The sequence below is a fragment of the Mustela putorius genome, unplaced genomic scaffold, assembly GCF_011764305.1.
Source record: "Mustela putorius furo isolate JIRA1106 unplaced genomic scaffold, ASM1176430v1.1 tig00003858_pilon_pilon_pilon, whole genome shotgun sequence".
NCBI lineage: Eukaryota > Metazoa > Chordata > Mammalia > Carnivora > Mustelidae > Mustela > Mustela putorius.
Window position 1 is genome coordinate 4,164,427 of NW_025422010.1, and position 17,726 is coordinate 4,182,152.

Below are 17,726 nucleotides of genomic sequence, written 5' to 3' on the forward strand. Positions count from 1 at the left end.
AAAGCAGCACCTACCACTACCGTTGACTCCCACTGGCTTCCAGTGGAGTAGTGAACCGGACCCAGTAAGTCCTTGCATATTTCTCGGAGCCGGTATTCAAACCCTAATTACGGAAAAAAACAAAACAAAACAAAACAAAACAAAACAACAAAACAGAAATAGGAACACATTACAAAAAGAAACAAAAAAATCAAGAATATGCTAAGTTGTTGTGTATAGCAAACCAGATTGAACAAATGTTTATTTTATTGCCTGCTTAGAGCAAAATGCCTCTTGCATGTCTCTCAGTTTGGGGCACTGAGATTCATAATGACAGACTCTCACTCAGGAACCCACTCCCTTGACAGCATAAAGAGCAGCCCCTCTGTGTGCTGGGCCCATGGGAAAAATAAATGTGGCCAGCTCTGGGAAAAACTCCCCAAGGTGATGGGAAAATGCAGGAATTGTGGAAGGAGGGGAGTGGGCTAGTTAGATTTGCTTCAGAGAAGACATGTTGTAGTGAGAGGAGATCAGCAGGGTCAGGAGGCAGCCTGCAGGAGATGGCAAGGGTATGAATTTAGGCTGAGGAGGTGGTGACAGAGTGGAGAAGACAGGAGAAACAGTCACAGGCCTGTCAACTTATGGGTTATGGCACAGGTATGTGGAGTGCCAGAAGTGCTGGTGGCAGAATGTGGGGGCCTGTCAGCACTGGCGGCAGCTGAAGCCACAGGGAATGATGAAATCACCCCAAGATGAGGGTAGAGAGTAAGAGGGTGATGCTGGAATCTGAGGAATTTTAGAAGTGAGAGGGGTCTTCCTTTACAATTTGAGTCCTTTTATTGTCAAGGAAGCAAGAGATAGAGTGGAGGTGACTTGTGTATGGACGGAGGAACAGACGTGTGGAAGATGGACAAAGAGAAGCAAGTGGTAGAAGTGATCCCACAACTGGTGCAGGCCCTCGAGGAGGCAGCGACCTCGTACAGGGCATCAGGATGAGTCCTGATCAGTCCCCAGGATGAAGAAAATTAGAGAGGCCAGGGGAGCAGTCTCCCCAGTGGAATGGGGTATGAAGCCCAGATGGGACAGGAGCATCCCAGCAAAGGTATGGGTTTGGGAAGACTGATTATTCAGAAGAGTCAGTGACCACACAGGCTGGGCAAACACACAGACTGGGCAGGAAGAGAAAAATTAAACTCCTGTACGGAGTCTGCTGGGGAGGTACAAGGGACTTCGAGTTGGTCGGCCATGGCTGTTGTCACCAGAGGTGTATATATACATGTTATCAGGGGCAATGTGGCATGTCTGAGTTCTGGGAATAACATTTTTAGGGGTTTGGCATGTTTTTCTCTTTTTCTGTACTCTAAATTTTAAACAAAATAGGGAGGGTGTCGTCAAAAGCAAAGCAGGAAGGCCAGGAAAGGCTGTGGGGAAGGCTGCTTGCTCTGTGACCAGGCCTGGAGCTGTGCGGTAACACAGGGAGCTTTGGGAGGGCTGGTTCCCAAGCCACAACCCTGGAGGCCAAGCTCAGGGAAGAGGAAGACTGGTAAGAAAAACACCACACATGCCTAGCAAACAGATGAAAGGCTATTTATTGGAGGTCGCCCTGAAAGCAGGATGGCCACCTCTTTCAACAAACCTAGCTTTCTGTTGGCCAAAATGGGCAAAAGGAGGTGGTGGGGAAGATACTGGGGAAGGGAAGTGCTGGCAGGGAAAGCTGGGCTGGAAGGCCATGGGAAGGCACTGGATGGGCTGGCCCTTCCAGGCCAGGAGGGGCTTGGGGGAAGAGAAATACAGGCTCACTGGATGCTGCCAGAAGATGCCCTTCCCTGGTGTGACCGGCTGACCACTGAGGATGCAGGGTGTGAGGGAGGGCAGGAGTGTGAGCATCTCATCTGCTCCTTTGGAGAATGTCTATCTGAGCATCCTGTGCCCCCACCCCCTCCTACCTTCAAACCTTCTGGCCCTCAGGGCCTACCTGATTCAGAGCCTCAGAGCCTCTAATGCTGGATGCCTGCTGAGCTGCCTTGATTATAGCTCAGGCTAAGAGATGGGGCGAGGGCCATCTTTGCCTTGATTCACAGGCTTTCAGGAGGGTCATGTTGGGACAGAAATTGAGTCAGTCCCAGGAAGATGGAAGGGCCGCAAGAAACCTCACCTTCATTCACAAGGTACCGAGCGTAGAGGAGGAGCCAATGGCGGTACTCATGGCTGGACTGCAGGGTGAGTGCCGCCGCAACCTGATTCTCCAGATAGGCCAGGGTGGTCTCCTGCTGCACTACATGAGGCACGGAGAAGAGCCGGGCTGCCTGTCTTCCTGAACTGCAGAGACCGGCAGAGCAAGCATCATGAGGCAGTGGGTACTGCATGGGTCAGGAGGCTGCTACCTCGAGCCCATGGGCCCCAGTGAGGAGCCAGTAAAGGGGCAGGTGTCCGACACCATGCTGGCTAACCTGTCCCCATGTCCCGCGACAGGCCTCCTGGTCACTCTAGCACCCCAGGTGTATCCCACCTGTCCTTTCTATATCTAGGCCTGAGGTGACAGGTCAGCAGCTCATTTCTCCCCACCCCAAATACTGCCCATCACGGTGTCCATGACTCAGAGCACCTCAGACCGCCATCTATGCCCTGAAGTGACAGGGCTTGTGACCTAGCACCCTGAGATATTACCCAACTTGGGCCCACAACCCTTGGCACCTTGAGCCGACTTGTGCTAAGCAGCAGTTAGGCAGAGGGCTGGGCAGTCAGAGAGCAGGCCTGGGTGGGACTGTGCTTGCATGACCCAGCCACCTCCCCCACACTTGAGTCACCTACGTGGAGGCACGGCCCTGGACTATGGCTAAAGGTCCGGAGCATAGCATGGCATCCTGGGGAGGCAGGCTGCTCCTGAAGTCCGCACACTGGGCCAGGGAGTCCTGCTTGTCAGAAACCAGGTTCCTGGGGAGGCAACAGCAGGAGCAGAGGTCAGAAAAACCAGGAGGTCCACCAGAAAGGCTGGGGGTGAGGCCGCCAAGGAGCAGGTACCACATGACTCTCTGCCAGAGTGTCAGCAGAGGCCAAGTAGCACTGCATTCTCCCCACAGGGCCCTTAGGGACAGGTTTCATGAGGCAAAATCAATGACGGTGAAGGTCATCAACAGGGTTCTTGCTGGGGCCACCTTAGTACCATAGTCTCAGAACTTGAGGACAGGAACCTGTGTATGAAGTGTACACAGGATGCCCACTTGCTGGGGGCCCATACGGCCTGGTCCTTGGAAGCGTCCAGGAATGCCAGGTGCTAGCCTTCCCGAGCCTCTCTAGCATCCCAAGCAGATAGTTTTCACCTTCTTGGGACCTTTCACATCTTTGTTGAAAACATTCCAGCCACACTTTAAAAACAGTTGGGTGAATTTGTAAAATACCAGGCCAACGTTTCCCTTCTTAAATAAGTTTCCACTTATTTAAGTTTAACTTATAAGTTTCCAGTCTGTTTCCACTATTATAGTAATCACATAAAATACACAAGTTTGCAATTTGGGAGAGCTGGGAATGGGGAGGCTTTTTTTTAAAGATTAAATTTTACTTTTTTAAAATTTTAATTTTGTTTTTAAAGAATTTATTTAATTGAGAGAGAACTCAAGCAGGCAGAGTGGCAGGCAGAGGAGAAGGAGAAGCAGGCTCTCCACTGAGCAGGGAGTCCAATGTGGGACTCAATTCCAGGACCTTGGGATGATGACCTGAGCCGAAGGCAGCCACTTAACTGACTAAGCCACCTGGGCACCCCTTAAGATTTTATTTTTAAGTAGTCTCTACACCCAACATAGTGCTCGAACTTAAAACTGTAAGATCAAGAGTTGCTTACTTTAATGACTGAACCAGCCAGGGGCAGCGGCTCCCCATCCCCTCACCCTTCTTTTTTAAACTCAAGAAAGAAATCTCAGTGGGAGGATAAACTTGTGCCTGGCAACTCTTAACAGAAGAGGGCTGGAAGGCAGCTGGTTTGGGTATGATGGACCAAAGGTGCAGGCAGAAGAAAAGAATTTCTGATTGGCTGGTACACAATGTACACACTTCACAAATCTGGATTAAAATCTTGGAGGAATAAAGATTTTGCAAATACAGAAAAGGCCTCCAAACTCCAAAATGGGCCGAGGAAAGACAGACCATGACACACGGTGAGTGACTATGCAACCTCATTAATTTACAAAGTCATCCAGAAGTACTACTTAGCTCCTGCTAAGCTACAAGAAGTGAGGAATGATGGTGAAGTTGTTATGAAGCCGACTCACTTATGCTGACAATGGCTAAGGAAGTGAGGCTGGAAATGTGTATTGACAACCTTAAGAATTTTCAAATGCCTGTTCCAAACAAAGTGACCTCAGGAAACAATGTAGAAGGAAAGCATCCCTGCCTACAGGGACAGTGGGGCCTGTACTGGCAAGTTTGAACTCTCTCTCTTCTCTAGCAGACAGAGTCCAGCAGGGCTGCCACCATGGCACCCACTCCAGGGCTTGACTGTCAGAAGCCGAGTCAGGCAGGCCTGACTGTTTTTGTTCCAGCTCAGATGGACACTCTCCCAGAAGGGTAGGGCCAGGAGCTGGCTTACTTACCATGTAGAAAGTGATGGATTAAAGCAGTATGCCTTCCCATCAGACAGATTCATCACTGGGATTCCATGCTGTGTCAGCAAGATTTGTGACACTGTCATGTCACTTCCTGGGGAGACAGCACAAGAATGGGTTCTTGGGTGTGTTCTGATCAGCAGGTGCCTGCATACACACCTAAGGAGAAATGCAAAGCACAGCTCCCACAGTCCTAGCAACAGGTGTCTTAACTCTTATACATAACTAGTCAGTCACTGCTCTACTCTGCACATGCTGGTCTCGCTGCTATCCATACGCTATTCGTCACCTCTCAGGGACCCATTAAAACATGTCCCTGGAGAGAATGCATTGTCCTACAACGTACTGACATCCCCTACAATACGAAATGCCTCAGGCTGGGCCCAGAGCTTGGCTCTCCATCTAGACTGAACAGGGTGCTTCCATGTCAGGAACCCAAGCTGCCAAGCCCTCCCCCAACTCCAACATACAAGGGGAGGTCCACTGCTGAGGTTACCTGCCAAGATGGAGTGTAGAGATTCTTCTTTCACCACAACCACCTGTCTGTGAACATCCCTAGGAGGGAGAAAGGGAATAGCTTACTCTGCAGCAGGGGTAAAAGCATCACAATGTGCCCCAATGATCAGACCCCACTCCATGGTCCCTGGTACATACCCAGCCCTTGCTTCGAGGAGAGGGGCTCTGTACTAGAAGTGGCTTCTACTTCCCATGTGTCACTACACTACCTCTGCACAAGTCTATAGCAGAGGGCCTAGGAAACAGCTGTGGGTCCCGCCACCAACACTATGCCAACTCTGGGAGAAGCGTGGCCATGCTCTGGCAGCCGAGATCCCCTTTCTGGACCCTGGCACATGCAATTGGGCATTGTGATTTGTCGTGAGGTTTCAGGATGCTCTAACGATGGCAGCAGGGCCAGGCAGCTCGCGCCACTTCCATTGCACACTCTTCCTCCTCCAGTGCGGGGTGGCTATCACAAGCAATGTGTGACTGACTGCTCAGGGCTCCTCAGGCATTAAGATGCCCAGGTCAGCAGGGCCCCAAGACATGTCTGCCGAGTAGCCGCCTTTGCTGCTTCCTTACCCTGCAGTGAGAGGGGACCTGCACAGCCCCCTCCCATCCTGCTTAGAGCCCACCCCATCTTGGGCCTGCCTCTCACCAGACAGATAACGTGGCTGCAGCAGTGAGCGCCATGACGTAGGAGCCCGTGCAGTGCAAAGTGGAGATTGGGGATGGCAGGAGGATGGGAGGGAGGAGGCGGCGACCACAGGCGGAGAACACGGACAGCATCCTCTTTTCACAGGCGACACATACCACATCACTGAAAAGGCAGAGAGGGGACAGGTGTCATGATCATCAGGAGCTGTGGCAGAGGCAGCAGCCCTGAAATGCAGAGCCTTCCCTCTGTCTGTGTTTGACCCGTGCCTGCTGTGGCCTTCCTCTGAGCAGGTGCAGCAAAGTAAGAGGTGGGTGAGGCCTTGTCCAAGGACTGGGGCAGCAGGGCTGATGCAGCCTAGTCTCAATGAAACCTCTGATTAAGAAGAATGTGTTCTCTTTCTTTCAGGGGCTGCTTGAGCTTTACTGAGCTCATACTAATGCTAATCCAAGGAGAGCCCACAGCAAGGCCCAGGACACAGGCCCATTTGCCCATTGTGAGTGCCTGGGATCAGGAAGCTCAGTTTGCTTATCTTGGCAAAGAATGAAAAAGAGGTACAGAATTATGGTTTCTTTTAAGTGCAACACCATGCACTCACTCAGGGTCCATGGGAACCTGACCTAAGATCGAAGGTCAAGTACTCACAGACATTTTGAAAGCATTGTACGTGCAGCCTTATGATAACTGACTAAGGGCTTAGTTAAAGTTACTGTATCTAAGCCAATTATCTTTGTAAAATCCTTTTAAGAGTCAAAGACACGGTACTGACTAGAGACCCTACACCTCAACAGGCACCTGAGGAAAATGCTGGTCCTCTTTCCAGATCAAGCACATGTGAAACAGCGCTAGGGCATCATGGCCTGGAAGTCCATGGGAAGACATTAGGACACTAACCACTGAGTTAAGGTTCCCCTCAAAGTGCAGAATATGGAGAGGGCTGGGCTACGGACTCACAGGACAATCAGAAATCCATCGTGACTTCTTTAGATGAAAATCTGGGGACAAGAGGAAGAATCATCCCATGTTAGAGAGAGCCAGGCAGAGTTCAGCCTGGAACCTGAGACTTTAGGAATATGGCCAGATAAGGGAATCAGAACATCTGGGTAGAAATCCTGCCTTGGTTGACCCTCAAAGACAGTTTCCCCACCTATAACATGGTGATAATGATACTGACTGTATTAGGTTTTGTGGGGGATGAGAAGACATGCTTAGCCTAGGGCAAGGCATGGCACAGGCCATTGTGGAAGCTAGCATGTAGGGCAATGCCTCCTGCCTCAGACAGTAACAGGGCCACACAGCATAGCACATGGTGCTTGTCTGACATTAAAAGCTGGTTTGGGTAAAGACCCTCGCCCTTACCAGCTGCCGGCAGCAGTGAGGATTCGGCTGGTGAGTACTGTCTCCCACTCCTTCCCTTCCCGGTTACACTTCAAACGACTTAGCTTCACACCCCCCACGGCAGTCACTTCATTCTCCACTTCAATGTACATGGAGGGATCGGAGCTCACCTGGGTGGAGGAAAGCAAACACAATGTCTTTTCAGGTGATGGTGGGCCCACTGAGACTTGGGTCATGTGACAGGTGAGATGATCAGAGAGCCCAAAGTAGGAGAAAGACAGAGAGGCAGACAGAACTGGCTGGTAAGTAGGAGGGTGGCAGTGTGTGCAGTAACAGGGTGGGACAAGAAGGCTAGATATTTGGATGTGTGGCCCCTAGGGCAGGGCAAGGGCTGGGAGCTTGCTTGGTCTCATCTCTTATGCCCAAGGAGCTCATGGACTAGATACGCCTATATGGAAAACCCAGGCAGAATGGCTGAATAGTTTGTACTCATGTGGGCACAAAAGTGGGTGACTGGGAAAGACCCGTTTATAGACTCCTGGAAACCAAGAATAGCCCCATGCAGCACTCAGTGGTAAAGGCCCTGGATGGGGGTTGCGGGGGCGGTGGCTAGGGTTTGGAAGGGGGTTTGTGTGTCCTATTTCCATGCACAACAGCAACAGGAACAAACCACGTGGGTCCTTATCCTTAGGCCCAGAAGACCTGTAGTGGGAAGGGCTGACATCAGCTCTCAGGTGTCCCAGGAAGACCAGCATGCATGGGACAGTTGTGCCCAGTGGAAAGTGACCTCCATGTGGGGTCCTAGAAGGTGTTCTGAGGACATGCACCTGAGCTGAGGAATAACAGGCATGAACCTAAGGCATGTCTAAGGTCAGGTGCTAGATGGAATGAATGGAAGGCTTCTGGACATAAAGGATTCTTTGTTTCAGAGGTGTGTTTTGAATAAGCACACAGTCATAAGCTTCTACTTCAAGAACTCAAATAGCCCCGACGATGACAGGGACAGGGCCAGCAAGGGAGGATGACGGGGAGGTAGGCCATTACCATGCAGTCCAACCGTACCAAGCCCAAGGCTGCCCAGGGTGGAGTGTGGAGCTCAAGGAGGCTTCCAGAAGAATACCTGAGACAAGTTTTGAAGGAGCTGGCCATCCAGAAGATGGCAGCAGGACTATAAGAGCAAAGCATAGAGGAGAGAAATTCAAGGTGGGGGCAGCAAGGAAGCCCCTGGGGAAGAGGCTCGTTGATCTGGCTCTGATTAACTATAACTTCCCCCAGAAAGTGATGGAGAACCATTGAAAAGCAGGTTTTACAGAGGGGGATGGTGGACAGAGTGTGCAGGGGTAGGAAGCCTGCTCACCTGGAGGGTGAATGCTCTCTGGGGGCCTGGCATGGGTAGTTTCAGTGCAGGTGCTGGTACAGACAAACACACGGCGTCCTTCTCTGCATTCAGGGCAGCTGGGGACTGCAAGAGGAGAAATGTCTCTGAGCCCTGCCCCAGCACCGTAGGGCAAAGTCAGGTAAAGGTGAGTCACCCAATGGTGAAGCCAGGCAAGTTCCCCAGGCGTTTCCTCCTACTCTGTGAGGGTGAAAGTGCAGATGAATGCTATAAAGACCCCCACTTTCCAGATGAGTAGTTGACCCCAGGGAACTGGTCAAGGACTCTGAATGGGCTGAGGGCAGATGTGGGGGCCTGCAAGTTTCTGCCGATTGTTCCCACACTGATGAGGCACACAGTGGCATGCACCACCTCTCCTATCCCACTCGGGCACGTGCAGATTCCAGCACTGAGCTCCCAAGGTGGGCTGGGGGAGACTGCATGGGCCCACTGGCCTCACCTGGACAGACAGAGACACAGGCATGAGCCGAGAGTCCTTCCGAGGCCGCCCTTTTTTCTTCTTTTCCACTGTTTCCACCTCAAGCTCCAGTTTTCGCTTGGACAGCGAGGATGGCTTGGCCACAGGGACCTTTTCGTCGCTGTCACTGCTGCTCTCCAGGAGGTCCCGCGGCCTCAGCTCCTTCACAAGGTTTTGCTCTTTCAACCTGCACAAACACAGACATCCATGGCCTACTCCATATGACTACTAAGTTTATAATAATTAATAAAATCCATACTCATCACCAAAAATTAATAAATAAAAATAGTAAAAAAGAACTTCTTGTTTCTGCCCCAACATGTGAAGAGCTTGGAAGTCATTACTCTCATTCTTTTTTTTTATTTTTTTAAAGATTTATTTGTTTATTTATTTGACAGAAAGAGATCACAAGCAGGCAGACAGGCAGGCAGAGAGACAGGAGGAAGCAGGTTCCCTGCTGAGCAGAGAGCCCGATGCAGGGCTCGATCCCAGGACCCTGGGATCATGACCTGAGCCGAAGGCAGAGGCTTTAATCCATTGAGCCACCCAGGTGCCACAATTACTCTCATTCTTAATGAGGAAAGCTGAAAAAGTGAAAATCAACAACTTTTCTTGGATTCATCAGAGAAGTAAGATCACAAGGCAAACTACCACCCTGGAAACTGGAGATGCCAGGTGAAGACAGAAAGTCGGAACGCACCTGGAGCTAAGCCCCTGGAGCCCTAACTGGAAGGAAGACTTAAAGTAACTGGTACACTGCTGGAGGCTGAGTGTGGGCTGGCTTGTAAATCAAAACTCTTGGGGGTCTGGTGGCAGGAGGGTCCCCACACTTATGTTGGTTTTACCTCCAGGAGCTCTAACAGGCTTTCACGGGTGAAGATCAGGGATGAAAAAAATCCCCTCTGTGCTTTGGGCTAGTGGAGGGGAAAAAGAACCATTGAAACATAGTCAGAGTTCCCTTCTCCTTAACAAAAGTCTGCCTTCAAGTGAAACTACTTTACTAGACCCCATGTGACTTAGTGGCAGGGAAATTAACCAACTATAGCCTAGCCCCCCCATCCACACCCCCACCCTACATAGACTACAGAATTCTTCTGAAGGTCATAGCTCAGGGTCACCAGTACAAAAACAACTGAAAAAGATTTTTCACGTGATAACAGAATGCCTCTCCTCCCCGAAACCTTACCACCAGTTCAACATGGCTCTTGTATAACAGGAGTAGAATAACTAGTTTGAAGCTAGCATAGGGTGGTTCATGAGTTTGAAGGAAAGAAGCTGGTTTCATAACTAAAAGTGCAAGGAGAAGCTTCAAGTGCTAATGCAGAAGGGGCAGGAAGTTGTCGAGAAGATCTAGCTAAGATAATTAGTGAAGGCGGCTACACTAAACAGCAGATTTTCAATATACATGAAACAGCCTTGTTTTAAAAAGTAGAAGCTGGGGCGCCTGGGTGGCTCAGTGGTTTGGGCTGCTGCCTTTGGTTCGGGTCATGATCTCAGGGTCCTGGGATCGAGCCCCGCATCGGGCTCCCTGCTCCGCAGGAAGCCTGCTTCCCTCTCTGCCTACTTGTGATCTCAGTCAAATAAATAAATAAAATCTTAAAAAAATAAAAAATAAAAAGTAGAAGCTATCTAGGATTTTCACAGTTGGAGAGAAGTCATGCCTGGCTTCAAAGAACAGGCTAACTCTCTTGTTAGGGGCCAATGCAGCTAGTGACTTTCAGTGGAAGCCAATGCTCATTTACCACCCCCAAATCCTAGGGTCTTAAGAATTATGCTAAATCTACTCTGCCTTACCCTATATGAGTGGAACAACAAAGCCTAGATGAGAGCATATCTGCTTATAGCATGGTTTACTAAATATTTTAAGTATTTCAAGCTCATTGTTGAGACCTACTGCTCTGAAAAAGATTCCTTTAAAAATATTACTGTTCAGGGGCACCTGGGTGGCTCAGTCAGTTAAGCAGCTGCCTTCAGCTCAGGTCCTGTTCCCAGGGGCCTGCGATTGAGCCCCACATCAGGCTCTCTGCTCAGCGGAGAGCCTGCTTCTCCCTCTGCCTCTGCCTGCTGCTCTGCCTACTTGTGATCTCTATCTCTGTGTCAAATAAGTAAAAACCTTAAAAAAAAAAAATTACTATTCATTGCCAATACCCCCAGTTACCCAAGAGCTCTCATACGGATATATGAAATTAATGTTGCTTTCATGCCTGATAACATAACATCTGTTATGCAGGCCATGGATCAAGAGTAGTTTTGACTTTCAATTCTTTTTATTAAAGAAATACTTTTTGTAAGGCTCTAGCTGCCAATGAGAGTGATTCCTGTGACGGATCTGTACAAAGTAAATGGAAAACTTTCTGAAAAGGATTCATCATCTAGATGTCAATAGGAACATTCAAGATTCACAGGGTCAAAATAGCAACATGAACAGGAGTTTTGAAGAAGTAGATTCCAATTCTCATGGATGACTTTCAGCAGTTCAAGACTTCAGTGGAGGAAGCAACTGCAGATGTGGTGGAAACAGCAAGAGACCTAGAATTAGAAGTGAAACCTAAAGATGTGCCTGAATTCCTGCAATCTCATGAGAAAACCTTAATGGATGAGAAGTTGCTTCTCATGGAGGAGCAGAGAAAGTTTCTTGAAATGAAATCTACTCCCAGAGAAGATGCTGTAAAGGTTGTTGAAAAGACAATAAAGGATTTAGAATACTACATAACTTAGCTGATAAAACAGTGGCATGTTTTGAAAGGATTGACTTCAATTTTGAAAGAAGTGTTGTGTATAAATGTTGGCAAACGGCATTGCTACAGAGAAATTGTTCATAAAAGGAAGAGTCAACCGATGTAGCAAACTTCATTGTCTTAAAATTGCCACAGCCGCCACAGCCACCCCAACCTCCAGCAACCACCACCCAGAACAGTTAGAAACCATTAGCATTGAGGCAAGACCCTCCATTTGCAAAAATTATGACTTGCTGAAAGCTCAGATGATGGTTAGCATTTTGTAACAATGAAGTATTTTTTCCATTAGGGTATATATATTGTTTTTCTTAGATACAATGCTGTTATTGGACACTTAACAGGCTACAGTAGTTGTCAACAACTTTTACATGTACTGGGAAACGAAAAAATTCATTTGACTTGCTTTATTGCAATATTAAATTTATTGTGGTGGTCTGGAACCAAACTTGCAACTCTCCAGCATATGCCTACATGCCATGCTAACTCTAACTAAAAGAAAATTGGAGTAGTTATATTACTTTCAGACAAAGTGGACACCATTGTAAGGAAAAGTATTAAGAATAAAGAGGAACATTACATAATGATAAAAGGATCAATTTTCCAAGAAGACATAGCACTCCTTAATGTACATGCCTAACAAAAAAGCATAAAACACATGTGGCAAAACCTGATAGAACCACAAGGAGAACTACACAACTCCACAACTCCACAACCATAAGTGGAGATTTCAATTTACCTCTATTAGTAACCGACATATCCAGCTGACAGAAAATCAGTTAACAAATTACTCAAACGAACAGTACTATCATTCATTTGAATTTGGTTGATATTTATAAGATACTTAATATAACAATAGCAGAATACACATTCTTCTCAAGATCACACAGAATATTCACTAAGACCACATTCTGGGCCATAAAACATACTCTAACAAATTTAAAAGGATAAAAAGCATACAAAGTATGCTTTAAGCCCACAACATTGAATCCTGAATGTTCGATAGACAACAACAACAAAAATATACCTGAAAAACTCCCAAACAGAGACTGAAGCACACACTTCTAAACAACATATGGTCAGAGAAAAAGTCACAAGAGACTTACAAAAATATTTAATTAAATTAAAACAAAAATGTAATTTATAAAAATTTGTGGGATGCAGTAGAAACAGTGCTTAGAAGGAAATTTATAGCAGAGAATATATTTTATTTTACTCCTATGATTTTTAAAAAGATTTATTTATTGGGGCACCTGGGTGGCTCAGTTGGTTAAGTGCCTATCTTTGGCTCAGGTCATGATCCTGGAGTCCCATGACTGAGTCCTGCATTGGGCTCCTGCGCAGATAGTCTGCTTCTCCCTCTGATCTTCTCCCCTCTCGTGCCTCTCCCCATTCAAATAAGTAAATAAAATCTAAAAAGAGATTAATTTGTTTATTTTTTTGGGAGAGGGGCAGAGGGTGAGAGTCTTAAGCAGACTCTGCACTGAAAGTGGAGTCCAAACACAGGGCTTGATCTCAGGATCCTGAGATTCATTACCTGAGTCAAAACCAAGAGTCAGACACTTAACAGACTGCCACCCAGACACCCCTTTTTTAAAAGATTTTACTTATTTGAGAGAGAGAGAGCACAAGTAGGCAGAGCAGCAGGCAGAGAAAGAGGGAGAAACAGGCTCCCTGCTGGGGGAGGGCTCTAATGCAGGGCTCGATCCCAAGGCCCTAGGTCATGACCCAAGCCAAAGGCAGGCTCCCAACCAACTGAGCCACCCATGCGCCCCCTCCCTTTGCTTTTTCTTACATATTTATTTATTTGAGAGAGAGAACAAGAGTGAGGGTGGGGGGAAAGGTAGAGGAATCTTCAAGCAGACTCCCTGATGAGCATGGACCCTGATGTGGGGCTCAATCTCCTGTCCCAGGATCATGATGTGAGCCACAATCAAGAGTCTGCAGCTTACCCAACTGAGCCACCCAGGTGCCCCAAGAGTGCATATTTTAGAAAAGAAGAAAGACCTGAAATAAAAAACTTAAACTTTACCTTCAGGAACTAGAAAAAGATGAGAAAGCAGATGCAAATAAATAATAAATAGCAATACAATAATATAATAATAAGGCAGTAATAAGTAAAATAATACAAAGCAAGGAGAAGACAATAAATCATAAAAATTAGAGCAGATATCCATGAAATTTAAAACAAGAAAATGACAGAGAAAAATCAATGAAATAAAAAGCTCGTTCTTTGAAAAGAGCAATAAAATTAATGAACTTGTAGCCAGGCTAATTAAGAAAAGAGAGGACACTCGGGCGCCTGGGTGGCTCAGTGGATTAAGCTGCTGCCTTCGGCTCAGGTCATGATCTCAGGGTCCTGGGATCGAGTCCCGCATCGGGCTCTCTGCTCGGCAGTGAGCCTGCTTCCTCCTCTCTCTCTGTCTCTGTCTCTCTCTCTCTCTCTGCCTGCCTCTCTGCCTACTTGTGATCTCTGTGTCAAATAAAAAAAAAAAAAAGAAAGAAAGAAAAAGAAAAGAGAGGACACAAATCACTAATGTCAGAAATGCAAAAGGGGCCTTTACTACTGCTCCCATAGACAATAATAAAAGGAACACAGAGGAATATTATGAATAATTCTAAACCCAAAGATCGGGTAACTTTGAGGAAATGGGCCAGTTCCTGAAAAAAACAAAAAACAATCAACTTAAACTCACACAAGGAAAAATAACTAATCTGAATAGTTGTATTAAAGAAAATGAATCAATTAATAACCTTCTAAGAAAAAAAGTACCAGGCCCAGAGAGTTTTACCTGTCAGTTCTACCAAATATTTAAGGAAGAAATTATAACAATGCTCTACAATATGTTCTACAAAAGAGAAGCAGAGGAAAATAAATTCTAACACCCATGATGCAAGCATTACCCAAATAAAAACCAGATACTGATATTACAAGGAAGAACAACTATAGGCCAGTATCTCTCATGAAGATAGATGTAAAAATCTTCAACAAAATACTGGCAAACTAGATCCAACAATGTATAAGAATTATATACAACAATCAAATGGTATTTACACCAGATACACATACTACTCAACATTCAAAATGATTAATGTAATCCATCACATCTAATAAAGCTAAAGAAGAAAAATATTATTGTCTTATAAACAGATGCAGAAAGGGCATTTGACAAAACCCAACATCCATTCATGATAAAAAACAACAACAAACCCACCCCTCTTAGCAGTAAAAAAACTCTTAGCAAACCAAGATTAGAGAATTCCCTCGATTTGATAAAGGATATTCATAAAAACACCTATAGCTAACATCATTTTTAATTGTGAGACACTAAATGAGAAGGCAAGGATGTCCCCTCTCACTGCTTCTATTTAATATATTATGGTACTAGAAATCCTAGCTGATGCAGTAAGATAAGAGAAAGAAATCAAAGGCATTAAGATTAGGAAGGAGAAATAAAATTATCTTTATTTGCAGATGACATAATTCTCTTTGTAGAAAATCTCAAAGAATCAAAGACAACAAAAAATGGAACTAATAAGCAATTATGGCAAGGCTATAGGATATAAAGTTAAGATACAAAAGTCAACTGCTTTTCTACATATCAGTAAGGAACAAGTGGTACTTGAAATTCTAAACACAATACTTTTTACATTAGCATAAAAAATGAAATAATTAGATATAAATCTAACAAAATATGTCTAAATTCCATATGAAGAAAACTACAAGACTCGATGAAAGAAATCAAAGATCTACATAAATGGAGATATACTACATTTATGGATAAGACGACTCAATATGTATTTTTTAAAAAGTTTTTTTTTTCTTCAAGATTTTATTTATTTATTTATTTGAGAGAGTGAGTGTGCACACAAGGAGGAGGAGAAGCAGAGGCAGAGGAAGAAGCAGGCTCTGTGCTAAACAGGGAGCCTGAAGTGAGGCTCAATCCCGGGACCCTGAGAATCACGACCTGAATTGAAGGTAGACTCTTAACCAACTGAGCCCCAGATGCCCCAGAAGACTCAATATTGTTAAGATGTCAATTTTTCATAACTTGATCTAGAGATTAAATGGAATCCCAATAAAAGTCCCAGGAAATTATACTGTATATACTGACAAACTGATTCTAAAGTTTATATGGAAAGATAAAAAGACCTAGAAATAGATCCATGCAAATATACTCAAGTGATCTGATTAAGGCAAAGGCACAGAAAGGACACTCTTTTCAACAAATGATGCTGAAACAACCGGACAACCTCATGCAAAAATGAGATCTAGACTCATTCCTTACATCTCCCACAAAAATTAACTCAAAATGGATCATAGATCTAAGTGTAAAATGTAAAACTATAAAAGGAGAACTTAGAAGAAGCATGATAGGAAGTCAGGTGTTCAGGGAAGAAGGGAAGGATTAATAGCAAAGTACAAGGGATATTTAGGGAGGTGAAGTTACTGTGCATGATGCTATAATGCTGGATACAAGACATACATTCGTCAGAACAGATACAACTGTACAACACAAAGAGAAAACTCTAAATGATGGACAGTACTTTATAAATATTTTTAAAAAACATTTTCAAGTGTAGGACTAAATACCTACTGGAGTATGATAATGGAATGTGATTATGTAGGAGAACATCCTTGCTTAGGAAATGACTCACAGCAGGAAGGACAGAAGTGTTTTGTTTCTGTCATGTGTGCTGTAGAGTAAAAGAAAAATAAAAACGGGCAAAAGTGATAAAGACTGCTGAATCCAGGTGAAGGATACAAAGAAAGATGTTTGATGTTGCTGAAGGTATGGAAGTTTTCAAAACAGAAGCCTATAAAAAACTCCACTTAGAAGTCCTAGGTACTGCTGACATAGAAACATGGTATCTCATGCATTTTATTGCACTTCTCCACTGGAATCTGTGTATGTGTACATGTATGTGTGTGTATGTTATGTGTCTAATGTGTTTATTTTTGGTAATAGCTTTACTGAGATGTAACCCACACACAATTCATGAATTTAAAGTATACAATCCAATAGTTCATGCTGTCTTCACAAAGTTGTGCAACAATCACAATAGCAATTTCAGAATATTTTCATCATCTGAAAAAGAAATCCTATACCTCTAGGTTATAACCCCTTCCCTCCCCCAACAAATTCTCCTATTCACCACAGCTTGGGAAGCCACTAATCTACTTTCTATTCCCATAGATGTCCCCATTCTGGACATTTTCTATAAATGGAATCACAGAATAGGAAATATCCAGAATTGGCTTCTTTTACTTAGCATGTTTTCAAGGTTCATTTGTGCTGTAGACTGTATTGTACTTTACTTCTTTTTTTATGATTGAATAATATTTCATTGTATGCACAACCACACCTTGCTTATCCATACTTCAGGTAACAGACATTTGGTTGGTTTCAAGCTTTTGGCTATTGAAAGAATGCTGATATGAACATTCATGTATAAGTTATTTGTGTAGGCATGTTTTCATTTTTCTTGGGTGGTTTTACCTAGGACTAAAATTCCTGTGTCAAATGTTAGGTCTACATCTAACTTTTAAAGGAACTGCCGAACTATTTTCCAAAGTGCCTGTACCATTTTATATAACCACCAGCAGCGTATGAAAGTCTCAATTTCCTCACATTGATGCCAACACTTATTATTTATCTTTTGATTTCCTAGCAGTACAAAGTAGAATCTTGTGGTTTTACTTGTATTTCCCCAATAGCTAATAAGGTTGAATATCTTTTCATCTGCTTATTATTTGTATATCATATATATTAAGATTTTATTTATTTGACAAAGAGACAGAGACAGCAAGAGGGGGAAAAAAAGCAGGGGGAGGGAAAGAAGGAGGAGGACAGGCTTCCGGCTGAGCAGGGAGCCAGTGCAGAGCTCGATCCCAGGACCCTGGGATTGTGACCTGAACTGAAGGCAGATGCTTAATGACTGAGCTACCCAGGTGCCCCTATATCATATTTTTAAAGAAGATTTTTATTTATTTATTTTAGAGAAAGAGAGATTGTGAGCGGCAAGACGGACAGAAGGAAAACGAGAATCCCAAGCAGACTCCCCACTG

The 17,726-nt window shown here is 45.1% G+C and overlaps 1 protein-coding gene across 7 annotated transcripts in view; it reads right to left on the minus strand.

The window, feature by feature from the left end:
- The window catches only part of LOC101689074 (protein HIRA), an 84,636-nt gene that overhangs the window by 14,273 nt on the left and 52,637 nt on the right, over nt 1-17,726 (minus strand). For 5 of the 7 annotated variants that reach the window (XM_045065301.1, XM_045065302.1, XM_013051335.2 and 2 more), the window contains 8 exons: nt 8,904-9,108; nt 8,426-8,530; nt 7,090-7,238; nt 5,734-5,895; nt 5,074-5,132; nt 4,566-4,671; nt 2,791-2,913; nt 2,135-2,298 (listed from right to left, as the gene is read on the minus strand). In XM_045065301.1, coding sequence (XP_044921236.1) covers nt 2,135-2,298; nt 2,791-2,913; nt 4,566-4,671; nt 5,074-5,132; nt 5,734-5,895; nt 7,090-7,238; nt 8,426-8,530; nt 8,904-9,108 — 1,073 coding nt within the window. The other 2 variants (XM_045065303.1, XM_045065305.1) reach the window with 2 other exon arrangements.